Source organism: Malaclemys terrapin, chromosome 21, assembly GCF_027887155.1.
Source record: "Malaclemys terrapin pileata isolate rMalTer1 chromosome 21, rMalTer1.hap1, whole genome shotgun sequence".
NCBI classification, from domain to species: Eukaryota; Metazoa; Chordata; order Testudines; family Emydidae; genus Malaclemys; species Malaclemys terrapin.
This window is the reverse complement of record NC_071525.1, coordinates 16,534,063-16,557,079: the sequence shown is the minus strand read 5'-3', so window position 1 is coordinate 16,557,079 and position 23,017 is coordinate 16,534,063. Positions and strand designations below refer to the sequence as shown.

The following is a 23,017-nucleotide window of genomic DNA, read 5'->3' as shown; positions in this document are numbered from 1 at the left end:
GGGTGTCTATGGGGCTGGCTGTGTAGGGACTGGCAGAGGGATGATGGGTGTCTATGGGGCTGGCTGTGTAGGGACTGGCAGAGGGGTGATGGGTGTCTATGGGGCTGGCTGTGTAGGGGCTGGCAGAGGGATGCTGGGTGTCTATGGGGCTGGCTGTGTAAGGACTGGCAGAGGGGTGATGGGTGTCTATGGGGCTGGCTGTGTAGGGGCTGGCAGAGGGGTGATGGGTGTCTATGGGGCTGGCTGTGTAGGGACTGGGAGAGGGGTGATGGGTGTCTATGGGGCTGGCTGTGTAGGGACTGGCAGAGGGATGATGGGTGTCTATGGGGCTGGCTGTGTAGGGACTGGCAGAGGGATGATGGGTGTCTATGGGGCTGGCTGTGTAGGGACTGGCAGAGGGGTGATGGGTGTCTATGGGGCTGGCTGTGTACGGGCTGGTAGAGGGGTGATGGGTGTCTATGGGGCTGGCTGTGTAGGGACTGGCAGAGGGGTGATGGGTGTCTATGGGGCTGGCTGTGTAGGGGCTGGCAGAGGGATGATGGGTGTCTATGGGGCTGGCTGTGTAGGGGCTGGCAGAGGGGTGATGGGTGTCTATGGGGCTGGCAGAGGGGTGATGGGTGTCTATGGGGCTGGCTGTGTAGGGGCTGGCAGAGGGATGCTGGGTGTCTATGGGGCTGGCTGTGTAAGGACTGGCAGAGGGGTGATGGGTGTCTATGGGGCTGGCTGTGTAGGGACTGGCAGAGGGGTGATGGGTGTTTATGGGGCTGGCTGTGTAGGGGCTGGCAGAGGGATGCTGGGTGTCTATGGGGCTGGCTGTGTAGGGACCTGCAGAGGGGTGATGGGTGTCTATGGGGCTGGCTGTGTAGGGACTGGCAGAGGGGTGATGGGTGTCTATGGGGCTGGCTGTGTAGGGGCTGGCAGAGGGGTGATGGGTGTCTATGGGGCTGGCTGTGTAGGGGCTGGCAGAGGGATGCTGGGTGTCTATGGGGCTGGCTGTGTAGGGACTGGCAGAGGGATGCTGGGTGTCTATGGGGCTGGCTGTGTAGGGGCTGGCAGAGGGATGCTGGGTGTCTATGGGGCTGGCTGTGTAGGGGCTGGCAGAGGGGTGATGGGTGTCTATGGGGCTGGCTGTGTAAGGGCTGGTAGAGGGGTGATGGGTGTCTATGGGGCTGGCTGTGTAGGGACTGGCAGAGGGGTGATGGGTGTCTATGGGGCTGGCTGTGTAGGGGCTGGCAGAGGGATAATGGGTGTCTATGGGGCTGGCAGAGGGATGATGGGTGTCTATGGGGCTGGCTGTGTAGGGGCTGGCAGAGGGATGCTGGGTGTCTATGGGGCTGGCTGTGTATGGACTGGCAGAGGGATGCTGGGTGTCTATGGGGCTGGCTGTGTAGGGACTGGCAGAGGGGTGATGGGTGTCTATGGGGCTGGCTGTGTAGGGGCTGGTAGAGGGATGATGGGTGTCTATGGGGCTGGCAGAGGGATGATGGGTGTCTATGGGGCTGGCTGTGTAGGGGCTGGCAGAGGGATGCTGGGTGTCTATGGGGCTGGCTGTGTATGGACTGGCAGAGGGATGATGGGTGTCTATGGGGCTGGCTGTGTAGGGGCTGGCAGAGGGGTGATGGGTGTCTATGGGGCTGGCTGTGTAGGGGCTGGCAGAGGGATGATGGGTGTCTATGGGGCTGGCTGTGTATGGGGCTGGCAGAGGGGTGATGGGTGTCTATGGGGCTGGCTGTGTAAGGGCTGGCAGAGGGATGATGGGTGTCTATGGGGCTGGCTGTGTAGGGGCTGGCAGAGGGATGCTGGGTGTCTATGGGGCTGGCTGTGTATGGGGCTGGCAGAGGGATGCTGGGTGTCTATGGGGCTGGCTGTGTATGGGGCTGGCAGAGGGATGCTGGGTGTCTATGGGGCTGGCATAGGGGTGATTGGTGTCTATGGGGCTGGCTGTGTAAGGGCTGGCAGAGGGATGATGGGTGTCTATGGGGCTGGCTGTGTAAGGGCTGGCAGAGGGATGATGGGTGTCTATGGGGCTGGCTGTGTAAGGGCTGGCAGAGGGGTGATGGGTGTCTATGGGGCTGGCTGTGTAAGGGCTGGCAGAGGGATGATGGGTGTCTATGGGGCTGGCTGTGTAGGGGCTGGCAGAGGGATGCTGGGTGTCTATGGGGCTGGCTGTGTAAGGGCTGGCAGAGGGATGATGGGTGTCTATGGGGCTGGCTGTGTAGGGGCTGGCAGAGGGGTGATGGGTGTCTATGGGGCTGGCTGTGTATGGACTGGCAGAGGGGTGATGGGTGTCTATGGGGCTGGCTGTGTAAGGGCTGGTAGAGGGATGATGGGTGTCTATGGGGCTGGCTGTGTAAGGACTGGCAGAGGGATGCTGGGTGTCTATGGGGCTGGCTGTGTAGGGGCTGGTAGAGGGATGCTGGGTGTCTATGGGGCTGGCTGTGTAGGGACCTGCAGAGGGGTGATGGGTGTCTATGGGGCTGGCTGTGTACGGACCGGCAGAGGGGTGATGGGTGTCTATGGGGCTGGCTGTGTAGGGGTGGCAGAGGGATGATGGGTGTCTATGGGGCTGGCTGTGTAAGGGCTGGCAGAGGGGTGATGGGTGTCTATGGGGCTGGCTGTGTATGGACTGGCAGAGGGATGCTGGGTGTCTATGGGGCTGGCTGTGTAGGGGCTGGCAGAGGGGTGATGGGTGTCTATGGGGCTGGCTGTGTAGGGGCTGGCAGAGGGGTGATGGGTGTCTATGGGGCTGGCTGTGTAGGGGCTGGCAGAGGGGTGATGGGTGTCTATGGGGCTGGCTGTGTAGGGGCTGGCAGAGGGGTGATGGGTGTCTATGGGGCTGGTAGAGGGATGATGGGTGTCTATGGGGCTGGCTGTGTAAGGGCTGGCAGAGGGGTGATGGGTGTCTATGGGGCTGGTAGAGGGATGATGGGTGTCTATGGGGCTGGCTGTGTAAGGGCTGGTAGAGGGGTGATGGGTGTCTATGGGGCTGGCTGTGTAGGGGCTGGCAGAGGGGTGATGGGTGTCTATGGGGTTGGCTGTGTATGGGGCTGGTAGAGGGGTGATGGGTGTCTATGGGGCTGTCTGTGTAAGGACTGGCAGAGGGATGATGGGTGTCTATGGGGCTGGCTGTGTAAGGGCTGGCAGAGGGGTGATGGGTGTCTATGGGGCTGGTAGAGGGATGATGGGTGTTTATGGGGCTGGCTGTGTAAGGGCTGGCAGAGGGATGCTGGGTGTCTATGGGGCTGGCTGTGTAGGGGCTGGCAGAGGGATGATGGGTGTCTATGGGGCTGGCTGTGTAAGGGCTGGTAGAGGGATGATGGGTGTCTATGGGGCTGGCTGTGTACGGGCTGGCAGAGGGATGCTGGGTGTCTATGGGGCTGGCTGTGTACGGGCTGGCAGAGGGATGCTGGGTGTCTATGGGGCTGGCTGTGTAAGGGCTGGCAGAGGGGTGATGGGTGTCTATGGGGCTGGCTGTGTAGGGACTGGTAGAGGGATGCTGGGTGTCTATGGGGCTGGCTGTGTAGGGACTGGTAGAGGGATGATGGGTGTCTATGGGGCTGGCTGTGTAAGGGCTGGCAGAGGGGTGATGGGTGTCTATGGGGCTGGCTGTGTAGGGGCTGGCAGAGGGATGCTGGGTGTCTATGGGGCTGGCTGTGTAGGGACTGGCAGAGGGATGCTGGGTGTCTATGGGGCTGGCTGTGTAGGGACTGGCAGAGGGATGATGTGTGTCTATGGGGCTGGCTGTGTAAGGGCTGGCAGAGGGATGATGGGTGTCTATGGGGCTGGTAGAGGGATGATGGGTGTTTATGGGGCTGGCTGTGTAAGGGCTGGCAGAGGGATGATGGGTGTCTATGGGGCTGGCTGTGTATGGGCTGGTAGAGGGATGATGGGTGTCTATGGGGCTGGCTGTGTATGGGCTGGTAGAGGTATGATGGGTGTCTATGGGGCTGGCTGTGTAGGGGCTGGCAGAGGGATGGTGGGTGTCTATGGGGCTGGCTGTGTAGGGACTGGCAGAGGGATGATGGGTGTCTATGGGGCTGGCTGTGTAGGGGCTGGCAGAGGGGTGATGGGTGTCTATGGGGCTGGCTGTGTAGGGGCTGGCAGAGGGGTCATGGGTGTCTATGGGGCTGGCTGTGTAGGGACTGGCAGAGGGGTGATGGGTGTCTATGGGGCTGGCTGTGTACGGGCTGGCAGAGGGATGCTGGGTGTCTATGGGGCTGGCTGTGTAAGGGCTGGCAGAGGGGTGATGGGTGTCTATGGGGCTGGCTGTGTAGGGGCTGGCAGAGGGATGATGGGTGTCTATGGGGCTGGCTGTGTAGGGACTGGTAGAGGGATGATGGGTGTCTATGGGGCTGGCTGTGTCGGGACTGGTAGAGGGATGCTGGGTGTCTATGGGGCTGGCTGTGTAGGGACTGGCAGAGGGATGCTGGGTGTCTATGGGGCTGGCTGTGTAAGGGCTGGCAGAGGGGTGATGGGTGTCTATGGGGCTGGCTGTGTAGGGTCTGGCAGAGGGGTGATGGGTGTCTATGGGGCTGGCTGTGTAGGGACTGGCAGAGGGATGATGGGTGTCTATGGGGCTGGCAGAGGGGTGATGGGTGTCTATGGGGCTGGCAGAGGGGTGATGGGTGTCTATGGGGCTGGCTGTGTAGGGGCTGGCAGAGGGGTGATGGGTGTCTATGGGGCTGGCTGTGTAAGGGCTGGCAGAGGGATGCTGGGTGTCTATGGGGCTGGCTGTGTAGGGACTGGCAGAGGGATGCTGGGTGTCTATGGGGCTGGCTGTGTAAGGACTGGCAGAGGGATGCTGGGTGTCTATGGGGCTGGCTGTGTATGGGACTGGCAGAGGGATGCTGGGTGTCTATGGGGCTGGCTGTGTATGGACTGGCAGAGGGATGATGGGTGTCTATGGGGCTGGCTGTTTAGGGGCTGGCAGAGGGGTGATGGGTGTCTATGGGGCTGGCTGTGTATGGGCTGGCAGAGGGGTGATATGTGTCTATGGGGCTGGCTGTGTAGGGGCTGGTAGAGGGATGCTGGGTGTCTATGGGGCTGGCTGTGTAGGGACTGGCAGAGGGGTGATGGGTGTCTATGGGGCTCGCTGTGTAGGGGCTGGCAGAGGGGTGATGGGTGTCTATGGGGCTGGCTGTGTAGGGGCTGGCAGAGGGGTGATGGGTGTCTATGGGGCTGGCTGTGTAGGGGCTGGCAGAGGGATGCTGGGTGTCTATGGGGCTGGCTGTGTAGGGGCTGGCAGAGGGATGCTGGGTGTCTATGGGGCTGGCTGTGTAGGGACTGGCAGAGGGATGCTGGGTGTCTATGGGGCTGGCTGTGTAGGGGCTGGCAGAGGGATGATGGGTGTCTATGGGGCTGGCTGTGTAGGGACTGGCAGAGGGATGATGGGTGTCTATGGGGCTGGCTGTGTAGGGACTGGCAGAGGGATGATGGGTGTCTATGGGGCTGGCTGTGTAGGGACTGGCAGAGGGATGATGGGTGTCTATGGGGCTGGCTGTGTAGGGACTGGCAGAGGGGTGATGGGTGTCTATGGGGCTGGCTGTGTAGGGGCTGGCAGAGGGGTGATGGGTGTCTATGGGGCTGGCTGTGTAAGGACTGGCAGAGGGATGATGGGTGTTTATGGGGCTGGCTGTGTAGGGACTGGCAGAGGGGTGATGGGTGTCTATGGGGCTGGCTGTGTAGGGGCTGGCAGAGGGGTGATGGGTGTCTATGGGGCTGGCTGTGTAGGGTCTGGCAGAGGGGTGATGGGTGTCTATGGGGCTGGCTGTGTAGGGACTGGCAGAGGGATGATGGGTGTCTATGGGGCTGGCAGAGGGGTGATGGGTGTCTATGGGGCTGGCAGAGGGGTGATGGGTGTCTATGGGGCTGGCTGTGTAGGGGCTGGCAGAGGGGTGATGGGTGTCTATGGGGCTGGCTGTGTAAGGGCTGGCAGAGGGATGATGGGTGTCTATGGGGCTGGCTGTGTAACGGCTGGCAGAGGGATGCTGGGTGTCTATGGGGCTGGCTGTGTAGGGACTGGCAGAGGGATGCTGGGTGTCTATGGGGCTGGCTGTGTAAGGACTGGCAGAGGGATGCTGGGTGTCTATGGGGCTGGCTGTGTATGGGACTGGCAGAGGGATGCTGGGTGTCTATGGGGCTGGCTGTGTATGGACTGGCAGAGGGATGATGGGTGTCTATGGGGCTGGCTGTTTAGGGGCTGGCAGAGGGGTGATGGGTGTCTATGGGGCTGGCTGTGTAGGGACTGGCAGAGGGATGATGGGTGTCTATGGGGCTGGCTGTGTATGGGCTGGCAGAGGGGTGATATGTGTCTATGGGGCTGGCTGTGTAGGGGCTGGTAGAGGGATGCTGGGTGTCTATGGGGCTGGCTGTGTAGGGACTGGCAGAGGGGTGATGGGTGTCTATGGGGCTCGCTGTGTAGGGGCTGGCAGAGGGGTGATGGGTGTCTATGGGGCTGGCTGTGTAGGGGCTGGCAGAGGGGTGATGGGTGTTTATGGGGCTGGCTGTGTAGGGGCTGGCAGAGGGATGCTGGGTGTCTATGGGGCTGGCTGTGTAGGGGCTGGCAGAGGGATGCTGGGTGTCTATGGGGCTGGCTGTGTAGGGACTGGCAGAGGGATGCTGGGTGTCTATGGGGCTGGCTGTGTAGGGGCTGGCAGAGGGATGATGGGTGTCTATGGGGCTGGCTGTGTAGGGACTGGTAGAGGGATGATGGGTGTCTATGGGGCTGGCTGTGTAGGGACTGGCAGAGGGATGATGGGTGTCTATGGGGCTGGCTGTGTAGGGACTGGCAGAGGGGTGATGGGTGTCTATGGGGCTGGCTGTGTAAGGACTGGCAGAGGGATGATGGGTGTTTATGGGGCTGGCTGTGTAGGGACTGGCAGAGGGGTGATGGGTGTCTATGGGGCTGGCTGTGTAGGGGCTGGCAGAGGGGTGATGGGTGTCTATGGGGCTGGCTGTGTATGGGGCTGGCAGAGGGATGCTGGGTGTCTATGGGGCTGGCTGTGTAGGGACTGGCAGAGGGATGCTGGGTGTCTATGGGGCTGGCTGTGTATGGGGCTGGGTAGCCAGCTCTCCTGCGTCCGTTGGGTTGTTACTGTAGCCCCAGGAGCACTGTTCTGAGGCGTGGGTTCAATCCCGGCTGGGAAGCTGCATAGAAAATTGATGGGTACATTGGGGTGTCCTGAGCTGAGCCTCTGCGCAGAGCAGCTCCCCCAACCTGCCCACCCAGGCCCCGCTCCCTTGGCCCCGCCTCCTTCCCCCAGCCCCACCCCTCTGTCTTCACCCCCACCTCAGCTTGCAGTGGGCGGCAGTGAGCACCCAGTCCTGGTTCAGTAGGATGCCGGAGCAGTAGTGTTGGTCAAAGTAGTAGAGGAGAACCAGCCAGGGGTGCCCCAACTCTGGGCACTCGGTACCCCCAATGATCCGATCATCTCGGGGGGAGGCTGCAGGGTGGGAGAGGCAGAAATCAGTGGGGGGTGGGGATGGCAACGGAGCTACAGCCCATTGACCCCAGCTGGGATCTGGCCCCATTGACTCCAATGGAGCTACGGCCCATTGACCCCCGCTGGGATCTGGCCCCATTCACTCTAATGGAGCTACAGCCCATTGACCCCAGCTGGGATCTGGCCCCATTGACTCTAATGGAACTGCAACCCATTGATCCCCTGCTGGGATCTGGCCCCATTGACTCTAATGGAACTGCAACCCATTGATCCCCTGCTGGGATCTGGCCCCATTGACTCCAATGGAGCTACGGCCCATTGACCCCCACTGGGATCTGGCCCCATTGTCTACAGTGGAGCTACGGCCCATTGACCCCCGCTGGGATCTGGCCCCATTGACTCCATTGACTCCCTGGCTACAGCCGATTCACGTTACACAAAAGAGCTACTCATGTACGCACTCAAAAGCAAGCACATACACACTGTGTGGCACACACAAACACAATGTGGACAGAGTGCACTGTCCCTCCCCCCGCCCCCACCAGATCTACTCACCTCGGTGGGAATACACAGGCACAGGGGATCACACACACACACACACTCAACCACCCATAGAGCAATGACACATACCTACATGGAGACACCCATACACACGGGTACGAACACACATACAGCACCGCACACCGGTTAGCACACAGTCGGATGCAGGCCCCCTGCTCCTATGTATGTGCTCATATAAATCCACACAGACATATGCAGCTCCCCCAGCAGTACACACACACAGGAGAGCTGGCACATTCCCCCTACACCTGCTCCTCACTACACACACCTATGTAAACACACAGCCGCGCTTACACACACGGATTGAAAACACACAGTTACACGTTTATGCAAACACATAAACACACAGCATTACCCACACCTATGCAAGACACACTATATAAACACACCCACCCACCCTTTACAGAGAAAGGACACATGCACCTTGCACAGCTCACCCATCCACACACAAACATGCACACACAGACCGGCATGACACACCAATATGCACGCTCATAAGTGCACACACAACACTCGCACATGCACACACACGACATCCCCCACAACTCTGCACACACACACACACGTACTCACACACACACATACATGTGTACACACACGTACTCACACGTACATACACAAAAGCAACAAGGAGTTCGGTGGCAGCTTAAGTGAGGTTTTTTACCCACGAAAGCTTATTCCCCAATAAATCTGTTAGTCTGTAAGGTGCCACCGGACTCCTTGTTGTTTTTGTGGGTACAGACTAACACAGCTACCCCCTAATACTGTACACACACACACACTCACACAGACATGCATACACACACGTATTCACACCTACATACCCACACTCACACACACACAGACATGCGTACACACACGTACTCACACCTACATACACACACTCACATGCACACAGATATGTGTATGCACATGTGCTCACACCTAAACACACACACTCACATGCACACAGACATGCGTGCACACATGTACTCACACCTACATACACACACTCACACGCACACAGACATGTGTACACACAGGTACTCACACCTACATACACACAGACACATACATGTGTACACACACGTGCTCACACCTACATACACACAGACACATGCACACCGACATACATACACACACGTGCTCACACCTACATACCCACACTCACACGCACACAGACATGCGTACACACACGTACTCACACCTACATACACACACTCACACACATAGACATGCGTACACACACGTACTCACACCTACATACATACACTCACATGCACACAGACATGTGTATGCACATGTGCTCACACCTAAACACACACACTCACATGCACACAGACATGCGTGCACACACGTACTCACACCTACATACACACAGACACATACATGTGTACACACACGTGCTCACACCTACATACACACAGACACATGCACACCGACATACATACACACACGTGCTCACACCTACATACCCACACTCACACGCACACAGACATGCGTACACACACGTACTCACACCTACATACCCACACTCACACACACAGACATGCGTACGCACATGTGTTCACACCTACATACGTTCTGTCACACGCATGCAAACATGCGTACACACATGTGCTCACACCTACATACACACACTCACACAGACATGCGTACACACACGTACTCACACCTACATACACACACTCACACACACAGACATGCGTACACACACGTACTCACACCTACATACACACACTCACACGCACACAGACATGCGTACACACACGTACTCACACCTACATATGCACACTCACACACACACAGACATGCGTACGCACACGTACTCACACCTACATACACACACTCACACGCACACAGACATGCGTACACACACGTACTCACACCTACATATGCACACTCACACGCACACAGACATGCGTACGCACACGTACTCACACCTACATATGCACACTCACACGCACACAGACATGCGTACGCACACGTACTCACACCTACATACACACACTCACACGCACACAGACATGTGTATGCACATGTGCTCACACCTACATACACACACTCACATGCACACAGACATGCGTACGCACACGTGCTCACACCTACATACGCACACTCACACGCACACAGACATGCGTACACACACGTATTCACACCTACATACACACACTCACACGCACACAGACATGCGTATGCACACGTGCTCACACCTACATACGCACACTCACACGCACACAGACATGCGTACACACACGTACTCACACCTACATACACACACTCACACGCACACAGACGTGTACACGCATGTGCTCACATCTACATACACACACTCACACGCACACAGACATGTGTATGCACACGTGCTCACACCTACATACCCACACTCACACGCACACAGACATGTGTACACACACGTACTCACACCTACATACGCACACTCACACGCACACAGACGTGTACACACATGTGCTCACACCTACATACCCACACTCACACGCACACAGACATGCGTACACACACGTGCTCACACCTACACACACACACTCACACGCACACAGACATGCGTACACACACGTGCTCACACCTACACACACACACTCACACGCACACCCAGCCCCTCACCTGCAGGCAGCAGCAGAAGCAGCAGCAGCGCGAAGCCGGCCCGCTCCATGGCGTTCAGGGCAGCAGATGGTCCGGCTTGGACTTTCCCATGCGCTTTACGCCTGGGGCTGGGGGCTGGTGGTCAATGATTAATGGGTCATGAGGAAACAGCCGCCTTCCCCGGCCACCCACGATGCCCCGGCTTGTTTGGACACTGCAAAGGTCACGCGGCAGGTGGCAAATTCTCACCCCCCTCTCCAGCCCTCCCGCTGGGCATCCCTCGGAGGAAGTGCACAGCCTCCGCTCTGAAGCTCACCTGGGCGACACATGCTCAGCCCATCCTCCCAACCTGCTCTTGAGCCAGCCAGTCCCCCGCCCTGGGGCCGGATCAGAGCCGGTGCCCCCTGGAGGGGAAAGGCCCCGGGTCCTATTCCTGCCCTCCCGAGCCAGCCAGTCCCCCACCCTGGGGCCGGATCAGAGCTGGTGCCCCCTAAAGGGGAAAGGCCCCGGGTCCTATTCCCGTCCCCCCGAGCCAGCCAGTCCCCCGCCCTGGGGCCAGATCAGAGCCGGTGCCCCCTGGAGGGGAAAGGCCCCGGGTCCTATTCCTGCCCTCCCGAGCCAGCCAGTCCCCCACCCTGGGGCCAGATCAGAGCCGGTGCCCCCTAAAGGGGAAAGGCCCCGGGTCCTATTCCCGCCCCCCTGAGCCAGCCAGGCCCCTATCCTGGGGCCGGATCAGAGCCCGGCGCCCCCTAGAGGGGAAAGACCCCATGTCCCATTCCGCCTCCCTGAGCCAGCCAGGCCCCTATCCCTGGGGCCGGATCAGAGCTGGTGCCCCCTAAAGGGGAAAGGCCCCGGGTCCTATTCCCGCCCCCCCGAGCCAGCCAGTCCCCCGCCCTGGGGCCAGATCAGAGCCAGTGCCCCCTGGAGGGGAAAGGCCCCGGGTCCTATTCCTGCCCTCCCGAGCCAGCCAGTCCCCCACCCTGGGGCCAGATCAGAGCCGGTGCCCCCTAAAGGGGAAAGGCCCCGGGTCCTATTCCCACCCCCCCTGAGCCAGCCAGTCCCCCACCCTGGGGCCAGATCAGAGCCGGTGCCCCCTGGAGGGGAAAGGCCCGGGTCCTATTCCCGCCCCCCCTGAGCCAGCCAGGCCCCTATCCTGGGGCCGGATCAGAGCCCGGCGCCCCCTAGAGGGGAAAGACCCCATGTCCCATTCCGCCTCCCTGAGCCAGCCAGGCCCCTATCCCTGGGGCCGGATCAGAGCTGGCGCCCCCTAGAGGGGAAAGGCCCCATGTCCCATGCCCGCCTCCCTGAGCCAGCCAGTCCCCCACCCTGGGGCCGGATCGGAGCCGGGCCCCCAGCACTGTGTACTTACAAAGCAGCACCCGGTTCTCAGAAGCCACGTCACTGCACAGCTATTCCGGAGCAGCTGTTCCCAGGGCTCCTTTGTCAACACGGCCAAGGTCCTTCGCATTCCTCCTGCCTGGCACGGGGAGCCCCATCCCAGGCACCACAGGAGAGGCAGCCCAGTCCCTCCTCCAGGCCTCTCCACGGCTTGGCAGGGGATGGCACAGGGTGGGGAGCTGTGTCTCTGGGCTCTGCCATGTCTCCCCCATTCCATGGAGCCATATATTGGGTTGGGGGGGAACCAGGACTCCTGGATTCTCTCCCCAATTCTGGGAGGGGAGTGGGGTCTAGTGGTTGGAGTAGTGGGGGCTGGGAGTCAGGACTCCTGGGTTCTATCCTGGGTTCCGGCCTTCTGGGTGAGCTTTGGCAAGTCATTTCTGCCTCTCCTTGCCTCAGTTTCCCCATCAGTCACATCCCATTCTTTCCTAAAGCGCTCTGAGCTTTGCAGAGGGCCAGCGCTATATAAGCCCTGGGTATTATTACTGTAACGCTACTTCAGTGAGCTGGAGCCCGGCCTACCGGGCTCTAGACCTCGACAGATTCCACCCAGGGACATGGCGCCCCTAACCCTACAGAGGGCAGGGACAGAACCTAGGAAATCACACTGGAAGGATGGTCCAGTGGTTAGAGCGCTTCTCTGGTGCTCGATTTCCAGCTCTGCCCCCGAGGGATAGTGGACAAGTGTCTGAGCCTCCATTGCCTAGCTGTGAAACGGGCGTGGATTGAGGTACCGCTGTAATAGGAGCTCAGTAGGTACCTCAGAGAGGCGGCCTGCGTGAGGGATTGAACCTGCGGCCTCTCGATCGAAGGCCATGAATAAGGCTACGATTTAGTCACTTTCAGCGACCTCCGTGACCTCAGCCAGCGGCAGTCGGGAGCTCTGGCGGCCCTTGGAGCTCCAAACTGTCGCAGGCGACAGGGGTACCCTGCAGTTCCCGGCTGCCACGGGCAGTGGGGGGACCCCTGGAGTTCCAACACCCAACCCGTGTGGGGGTCTCCGGAGCTCCTAGCTGCGGTGCCGCTACCCCAATGCAGGCGGTGTGGGGACCCACAGATCCCCATTTTGTCACAGATATATTTCGTAAAATATTTGTCACGGGCTTCTGTGAATTTTTCTTTAGTGCCTGTGACCTGGCCGAGACTTTTACGAAAAATAGCCGTGACAAAATCTTAGCTGTAACCAGGAGCCTGCGTTTGCTAGTGAAATATCTACTGCTGCATGTCTCCCAGATGCCACTAGGGGGAGACAGAGTGCCATGGTGCGTCCCAGACCAGGGCTCTAACCCACTGATACCATGCAGAGGTGGGGATAGAACCCAGGAGTCCTGCCTCCCAGCCCCCACCCCCACTCTAACCTGGAGCCCAGGTTAACCACTAGACCCCCAGTCCCTCCAGACATGGGGCTAAAACTCAGGAGTCCGGGCTCCCAGACCCTGCCGCCCTGCTCTAACCACTAGACCCCACTCCCCTCCCGGAACTGGGGATGGGACCCAGGAGTCCTGCTGTGATGAAAATGGGAGCTGTCTGTGCTATTTTTATGCCCTCTCTGGATGACTTTGTGCCTATCCCCTTGGTGTCGTGGCTCATTGGGGGAGCGGGGGATAATTGATGGGCTCCCTGGGACATGGGCGATCAGGTTCAATTTTGGGGAGCCCCCCTCCGATCAGGGTTCCCTATCTGCCCACCATGCCAGGCAAGGCTGGTGCGTCCTTTTGGCGCTGGGCGTTAGTCACCGAGGGGACGTCTACATTGCGACCACAGCCCCACGGCTGGCCTGGGGCAGCCGGCTCGGGCTCCCGGGCCTCTGCCTGCGGGGGGATGACGTTGCAGTGTGGACTGTGACAATGCGGTTCTGGCGGAACCCAACTGAGAGTGCCAACTCAGGACAAATTGCTCAAATAGGGCAGTTACAGCCCAAGGCTGGGGTTTTTTCCACCTCTAAGGCAAACCAAACCAGCCAGACTAGGAGGACTTCGGTCTCACCCCACTGGCTAACCGCAAGTCTCACAAGCAATCTCCTTAGACACTCCAGTTTCCCAGTACTCCCACCAGTGCCACTCGTTATGGGGACAAATGGTTATGAAAACCAATACCCCAGTAAAAGAAAAAGGTTCTCCTGATCCCAAAGGACCAAGCCCCAGACCCAGGTCAATATACAAATCAGGTCTTACCCACAAATCACGCTGTTGCCAATCCTTTAGAATCTAAAATCTAAAGGTTTATTCATAAAAGGAAAAAGATAGAGATGAGAGCTAGAATTGGTTAAATGGAATCAATTACATACAGTAATGGCAAAGTTCTTGGTTCAGGCTTGCAGCAGCGATGGAATAAACTGCAGGTTCAAATCAAGTCTCTGGAATACATCCCCCGCTGGGATGGGTCCTCAGTCCTTTGTTCAAAGCTTCAGCTTGTAGCAAAGTTCCTCCAGAGGTATGAAGCAGGATTGAAGACAAGATGGAGATGAGGCATCAGCCTTATATAGTCTTTTCCAGGTGTAAGCACACCTCTTTGTTCTTACTGTGGAAAATTACAGCAAAATGGAGTCTGGAGTCACATGGGCAAGTTCCTGCATACTTTGCTTTGTCTCAAGGCATATTTGCCTTCTCTCAATGGGTCCATTGTATAGCTGATGGTCCTTAATGGGCCATCAAGCAGGCTAGGCAGAGCTAACACCAGTTTGTCTGGGATGTCACCCAGCAGCATAGCATAAGTTTGAAATACAGACAGTATAGAGCCAATATTCATAACTTCAACTACAAAACTGATACACACATATAGACAGCATAATCATAACCAGTAAACCATAACCTTGTCCTAGACACCCCATTTGACCCCCTTTACACAAGATTTGGGTGCCACTACAGGACCTTGTTTGCAACAATGATCTACACGGTCCCAGTTTATGTCAATAACGTCACACCCCCAACGCAAAATTGATGCAGGAAGGGATGACACAAACATCACTGACTGCATCCCAAGAGCTCCCCATCCTGGGTTCTGTCTCACTACAGCTAGTATTGGGTTAGAAGCCATACCAGTGTATAACAGAAATGGTTTATCAATATTGTGTTCAACAACATGATTGAACCTCTTTACAAACTTAAGGTAAAACTTGGTTAGAACAATAGTGGATTGGATTTGCTCTTGCAGCATGGTTCCTGTATGTCTTATGTGACCTTGCCAAGAGCTAAAGAAAACAGCTACTTTATCCACACGAGCTCGGGCAAATGTTTGGAACCCAATTAACATCAAATAAATGCAGATATTAATGATGTTCATAGTACAGGAATCTTGGCATTTAGCCGTGAAAGCAATATGGTAGTGTGCCTTAGTTTCCCTTCTCATACAGCACATTAGGTCTGGAATGTCTTTTCTCCTGTGAAAAGTTCCAATACTGTTTATAGGCATCAACTGTGAAACATCAGTATAACAAGGCCTTTTAACATAAAGTGTGTTCTCATGTATTCCTTTTAACATGTTCAAGGGATTTTCCAACCGATTAGGAACATTGTACATTCTTACAGTTCTTGGTAATAGCAACACCTTAGTTACAAAATTACTATTAGCATTAACAACAAATCCATTGCAAGTGTCCATCTACATTTATGGTTGTCATGCCACACCTTTGGCTCAATACCATTGGAGTTCGGACATTTTAGGGTTAACCTGTTGCTTCCCTTTGCAAAATGCAGTTTTCTCTTTCCTCCTTGTCCTGCAGGATCAAACCCTGACTTTTCTTGCTTACCAGAATTCACTGGCTGATGGGGTGGGCTCTCTGTGCTAACAGCTATTAGCAAGTCCTTCCCCTCCCAGCCAGACAAGTAATTTGCATTACCACAGACAGAAGCCAGTCCACCAGTTTTTATATCCTTAACTGCTATCATTTCCAAGACTGGACTCTGTTTTAAAGAGATACCACACAAATCCAAAGAGTTTGAGGGTGAGAGTTTGCCTGCTCTCCCCTGCATCCCCAAGCATTTAGCCATAAAACTGTTCTGCTTTGAAACACCAGTAACCAAATCTGTCCTCAGATCCTGAAGCACAGACTGCTCACTTAAAGAATTAGCATAGAGACAGTCCTGTTCCAACACCATTGTCTTCCCAACAAGCTGGCCACACACAGCCACTTGGTTATAGGGTTGCTCAACTTTCTTAACAGCTCTTACTCCATCTGAGACCTTCTCAAAGCTACCCACACTGGATCTTTCGAAAGGAAAGTCAGTGGATCCATTCACAACAGAAAATTTCTGGCTGTTAGGAACTGAAACTTCCTTGATTAAATCACTCTCACATCCTTCAGTTACAGGGAACTGCTTGCACAGCTTACCATGAGGATTCCTTTCCCCAGGAGCTTTTCTAAGCAGCAAATCACCCCTCACAGAAATTTTGCCCTTACCCTCTTCACCTAGGGCTTGCTCTAAAGGAACACTTCCCTGAGCAATAACAGACTTTTTCTGGGTCTTACTTACATCCAGGATCACCTTTGGCCCATCAGGCAGATCTCTACACAATCCCCTTTCAGGCAAACCCATAGACTTCCTAGATAAAAGGTTAGAAACATTTCCCTTCCCTTTGCCACACACAAGTTCAGGAATTCTTTCCTTCTTGCTACAAGTTCCCACACCATCAGTAGATAACACAACCAAATCACCTTCCTGCTCTCCTTGTGCCCTGGCTAGAGTATTACCCTGATTAGACAGAGTTGCTACACCCTTTACCAACCATACACTAGCAACAGGCAAAATATAAGCACCAGAATTGTCTGGTCTCTGGGATTTTGCTAAGACACTAACTGGATGCAACCTAGTTACGGTGCCATTCTCCCCAGCAGACACAGACTTAGGATCATTCCCTTCCTGGGCTTTAGTTGAATTCAGAACCAATTCTGAGATAACTGCACTATTCTCAACCATCACAGGCTGAAAGGCACCTTCTGTCTGCTCCACAGACAAAGAAGAGCTGGAGACACCCTTTCTACCAGACACACAGCTCGGGATTTCATTTCCCTTGTCCCAGCACACAGGGCTGTTCACAGACAACTGCTTGGAGACTGAGGTAGCTTCCTCCATAGGCAAGTCAATACCCCTGACAGATACAGGCACATTTCCTTCACTATCACTATTCTCCACACACGAAACAGGTAAGGTATAGGGACATTCATCTTCCACTATCCCGGCCTTCCCAAACTGCTGACTAGACAAAGCCATCAGCTCACAAGGCTGCCCAGGCTCCTCCAAACTTTTCCTGCCTTCCTCTCCTTTGTCCCAGCACACAGGGCTGATTACAGACAAAGACTGGGAGAGTGGGGCAGCTTCCTTACCAGGCACCTTGCCACTCCCAACCGATAAACTGCTCTTCTTACTACACTGAGCCACTGCCAGCAAATCACAGTTACCCTTTTCAGGTTCACTTTTGCAAGCTGTACTAGCCACCAATGCATCACCCATCCAAAATCTCCCCTTTCCTTCCTCAGTTAGGGCTTCCACCTGACCATCCACTTTAATCTGCTCCAGAGAAACATTTTCCTGCCCAATAAGATTTTGCTGCTCTTGATTTAACTCCAGATTCACTTCTGAGACACTAGACCGACATTCAGAAACTTCATTTACAGACAAATATCTCTTCTCCGACAAACCTTTGGAGCAACCCTCCCCAGGCAAATCATTGCCCACAATAGACACAGGTTTAAGATCATTCCTGTCCTGTGACTGACTACCTGGACTGAACAAAGCTTTAACATTTTCCCCAATCAAAAGATCCTTAGGCAATAACTTTTTTACACCAGCTATAACTTCATGCTTAGCACCATTCCATTCAAGGTGGATTCTGGCTAAAGGCACACGGACAGTAAACTCATAGAGGACTACAACATTCACACTCTGATTTGGTAAATAATCTTCCTCTTTGACAAGATCTGCTTTAACCAGAGTGATGTTAGAAGCCATCATTTGCCCTAAACAGCTTTTACCATTGACTTTTACATTCTCTGTGAATTTTTCACTACCGCTCCCATACAGAGCATTGGCACAAGTTATGGAGCCACTCTTTACTGAACACACAGTAAAAGCATTTACATAAAAGGTGGCAGAATTGGGGTACATTTGGTTACACCCAGACAACTGCTCAGAGTTATACAACATACCAACATTGTTATCAACCGGACTTTCAAGAGGATACAATTTCTGCTTTTCTTCCCTTGCTTTTTTGACTTGGAGCTGAAATCTTTGCACTTTTGCCTCAGCTTCTAGTTCCTGCAATCGAATTTCTGCCAGTCTTTGTTCATGTTCAAGTTGCAGTTTACTTGCTGCCTTTTGCTTTTCAATTGCTTCTGCCTTCTGATCACTGGCCATTAACAGATCTCTCAGTTCTTGATTTGTAGCTTTCTTTCTAAAGCTTATCCCCTTTTCTGAACACAAATCTTTCAGGGCTTTTTTGTCAAGGCCCTCATATGCTCTTTGCTCACCCATTGCAACTGCTCTTTAACCAACCAAACTCTCAATCCCAAAATTCAAATTTGGATAATGTGGGGTTCTGATCCAAAGCTTAATTGACCTGGTTCTGTGGATCCAAGCACGACTACGCCACTGTGACAATGCGGTTCTGGCGGAACCCAACTGAGAGTGCCAACTCAGGACAAATTGCTCAAATAGGGCAGTTACAGCCCAAGGCTGGGGTTTTTTCCACCTCTAAGGCAAACCAAACCAGCCAGACTAGGAGGACTTCGGTCTCACCCCACTGGCTAACCGCAAGTCTCACAAGCAATCTCCTTAGACACTCCAGTTTCCCAGTACTCCCACCAGTGCCACTCGTTATGGGGACAAATGGTTATGAAAACCAATACCCCAGTAAAAGAAAAAGGTTCTCCTGATCCCAAAGGACCAAGCCCCAGACCCAGGTCAATATACAAATCAGGTCTTACCCACAAATCACGCTGTTGCCAATCCTTTAGAATCTAAAATCTAAAGGTTTATTCATAAAAGGAAAAAGATAGAGATGAGAGTTAGAATTGGTTAAATGGAATCAATTACATACAGTAATGGCAAAGTTCTTGGTTCAGGCTTGCAGCAGCGATGGAATAAACTGCAGGTTCAAATCAAGTCTCTGGAATACATCCCCCGCTGGGATGGGTCCTCAGTCCTTTATTCAAAGCTTCAGCTTGTAGCAAAGTTCCTCCAGAGGTATGAAGCAGGATTGAAGACAAGATGGAGATGAGGCATCAGCCTTATATAGTCTTTTCCAGGTGTAAGCACACCTCTTTGTTCTTACTGTGGAAAATTACAGCAAAATGGAGTCTGGAGTCACATGGGCAAGTTCCTGCATACTTTGCTTTGTCTCAAGGCATATTTGCCTTCTCTCAATGGGTCCATTGTATAGCTGATGGTCCTTAATGGGCCATCAAGCAGGCTAGGCAGAGCTAACACCAGTTTGTCTGGGATGTCACCCAGCAGCATAGCATAAGTTTGAAATACAGACAGTATAGAGCCAATATTCATAACTTCAACTACAAAACTGATACACACATATAGACAGCATAATCATAACCAGTAAACCATAACCTTGTCCTAGACACCCCATTTGACCCCCTTTACACAAGATTTGGGTGCCACTACAGGACCTTGTTTGCAACAATGATCTACACGGTCCCAGTTTATGTCAATAACGTCACAGACGTCTACATTGCGACCACAGCCCCACGGCTGGCCTGGGGCAGCCGGCTCGGGCTCCCGGGCCTCTGCCTGCGGGGGGATGACGTTGCAGTGTGGACATGAGGGATTTGGGCTGCAACACAGGCCCTGGGACCCCTACCCCAGCCCGAGCCTGACTGTCCAGGCTGCAAATTCATAGCCCCCCCCCCAGCCTGAGCCCTGCGCACCCCCCCCCCCGAGTCTGCCGTAGGGCTGGCATTAGCCCCCATGTTGCCCTCCCCCAGTTCGGGGCTCCCTGCAATGGGTTGCAAGTGCCTGACGCTAGCTCTGGGCGTGCTCGCTGCGGGCACGCTAACGGGAGAGCTAGAGCACGAGAGCGGAGCTGGGCATGGCTCAGTGGTGCCCCGGCGCCAGCCGGGCTGAATTCTGCCTTCCCCGTTCCTCTTGCTTGCTAAGCCCCAGGCGTTCAACTGCTGCAGGCCAGGGGACGAAGCGATTGTTCCCTTGTTGGGAAAAGGCTGCATAGGGGTTGTTGCCAATTCCTACTCGGAGCCTGGCACCCTGGAGGGGTCAGGGCAGGCTTCTGCCCGAGGTTGGCGTGGCAGGGAGCCCTGGAGCAAGGTGGGGAGGGCTGGGGCCCAAAGGCCCAGTTTGGGAGTTGTGGAGGCCATGGGGCCTGCCCCATGGGAGCTGTGTGGGGCCCTGGGGTCCGGTAGGCTGAAGGGGCATGCCTAGGAGACTGGGGCATAGACCAGATCTTATGAATGTGAGATGCCTGTCTCCCAGGCCTCCCTGCTCTAACCACTAGACCCCCCACCCCTCCCAGAGCCAGGGATACAACCCAGGAGTCCTGTCTTCCAGCCTTCCCTGCTCTAACCACTAGACCCCCCCACCCCTCCCAGAGCCAGGGATACAACCCAGGAGTCCTGTCTTCCAGCCTTCCCTGCTCTAACCACTAGACCCCCCCACCCCTCCCAGAGCCAGGGATACAACCCAGGAGTCCTGTCTTCCAGCCTTCCCTGCTCTAACCACTAGACCCCCCACCCCTCCCAGAGCCAGGGATAGAACCCAGGAGTCCTGTCTCCCAGGCCTCCCTGCTCTAACCACTAGACCCCCCCACCCCTCCCAGAGCCAGGGATAGAACCCAGGAGTCCTGTCTCCCAGGCCTCCCTGCTCTAACCACTAGACTCCCCCACCCCTCCCAGAGCCAGGGATAGAACCCAGGAGTCCTGTCTCCCAGGCCTCCCTGCTCTAACCACTAGACCCCCCCACCCCTCCCAGAGCCAGGGATACAACCCAGGAGTCCTGTCTCCCAGCCTTCCCTGCTCTAACCACTAGACCCCCCCACCCCTCCCAGAGCCAGGGATACAACCCAGGAGTCCTGTCTCCCAGCCTTCCCTGCTCTAACCACTAGACCCCCCCACCCCTCCCAGAGCCAGGGATAGAACCCAGGAGTCCTGTCTCCCAGGCCTCCCTGCTCTAACCACTAGACTCCCCCACCCCTCCCAGAGCCAGGGTTAGAACCCAGGAGTCCTGTCTCCCAGGCCTCCCTGCTCTAACCACTAGACCCCCCCACCCCTCCCAGAGCCAGGGATAGAACCCAGGAGTCCTGTCTCCCAGCCTTCCCTGCTCTAACCACTAGACCCCCCACCCCTCCCAGAGCCAGGGATAGAACCCAGGAGTCCTGTCTCCCAGCCTTCCCTGCTCTAACCACTAGACCCCCCCACCCCTCCCAGAGCCAGGGATACAACCCAGGAGTCCTGTCTCCCAGCCTTCCCTGCTCTAACCACTAGACCCCCCCACCCCTCCCAGAGCCAGGGATACAACCCAGGAGTCCTGTCTCCCAGCCTTCCCTGCTCTAACCACTAGACCCCCCACCCCTCCCAGAGCAGGGGATGGCACCCACATATTCTGCGCCCTAGGCTGGGCATGACGGTGACAGCCACCATCCCCCATCCGGGCAGAGGCTGTACACTGAGGGTAAAGGCCTCCCCAGGCGACTGTTGTGGGGCAGCTCATGACACTCCACGGCTCCACTCATGACTTAGCTGCCAGCAGCCACCTTGGCTTGCTGAGCCAGTTTGCAACACCTCGGCCCCACTTGCCCCACTCGGGGGAGGGGTGTTGTTCCCTGATTCTTGGAGGCTGTGACCCCGTTTGCAACACGGCTGAGTCACCGAGCCCTGTTGACTCACCCTGAGAGCCGCCTGTCACCTGGCATCCACCCTTCTCGGCCCCGCCTCCCCATCGCTGTGCCGCACCCGCACAGGCTAAGACCTGGGCACTATTGGGCACCCAATTTACCAGCACCCATTGTGCAGGGCGCTGTACATGATTAGGTGTATTACGGTAGCATGCAGGAACCCCAGTCATGGACCGAGACCCCACCCCCTGAAAATTGTGCTCGGCGCTGTATGTTATCATTGCTCTTTATTACCCATATTACGATAGTGTCTATGCACCCCAGTCATGGACCGGCACCCGTGGTAGGCTCTGTACATTATTAGGTGTATTACGGTAGTGCAGGAGCCCCAGGTATGGACCAAGGCCCCATTTGCGTTCAGTACTGTACGTTATCATTGGTCTTTATTAGATGTATTACGGTAGTGTCTAGGAACCCCAGTCATGGCTCAGGACCCTGTTGTGCCAGGAGCTGGATAAACACAAAATAAAACAACAGACCCGGCCCTCCAAGTCTACAGGCTGAGTTCTTCTTTGAAAAAACAGACTGCGTAGCCCCATGCCCAGGACCCCCGCCCCTGGAGGTGTAGGACCACGGGAGAATCTTGAATTTCCTTTGGAAAAAAAATGAGATTCTAGCCCTTGTGACTGGGGAGAAAAGCTCAGAAAAACCTCCTAAGTGTGTCCGCACTGCCTGAGTCTGCCCAGAGCCTGAGCCCATCGCTGGGAGAGGGGGCAGATGCCTCAAGTGTGACCACACAGTGACGCTGCCTGAGTCTGCCCAGAGCCTGAGCCCATCGCTGGGGGGAGAAGGAAGCTACCTTGAGCTAAAAAGTAAAGAAAGCTTCTGGTCATTACAGTGGGGGGCGCTGGGGATGGGAGGGGCAGCAGGAAAACGTGGCGCTTAGAGTCTCGGAAACCAGAAGGTGAATAAACCCAACCCATGTGTGATGACTTGTTAATAACATCTCATGATTTTTAGAGCCGCTCTTGTGATTTTTCCTTGGCCCATCTTTGGAATTTTCAACACGCGGACCCGATGACAGTGCAGCGGTAGCATCTCTCCTCTTTCTGTAGGGGGTTGTTGGAATCAGGGCACCTGGGGTCAAGCCCCAGCTGTGCCACAGATGCAAGTCAGCTCCTTGATGCCTCAGTTTCCCCATATGTTAAAAAAGGGGGAGGAGGATAATCCAACCCTTCTTC

At 55.6% G+C, this 23,017-nt stretch overlaps 1 protein-coding gene across 1 annotated transcript in view; it reads right to left on the bottom strand.

Moving 5' to 3' along the window:
• LOC128827499 (trypsin-like) overlaps positions 1-10,718 on the bottom strand; it is a 44,823-nt gene extending 34,105 nt beyond the window's left edge. Inside the window, exons 1-2 of the mRNA XM_054011414.1 lie at positions 10,608-10,718; positions 7,289-7,442 (exon numbers count right to left, since the gene is read on the bottom strand). Of these exons, the coding sequence (XP_053867389.1) occupies positions 7,289-7,442; positions 10,608-10,656 (203 nt within the window). The 5' untranslated portion in view covers positions 10,657-10,718. The remainder of the gene's footprint in view (positions 1-7,288; positions 7,443-10,607) is intronic.
• Positions 10,719-23,017: the final 12,299 nt, after the last annotated feature.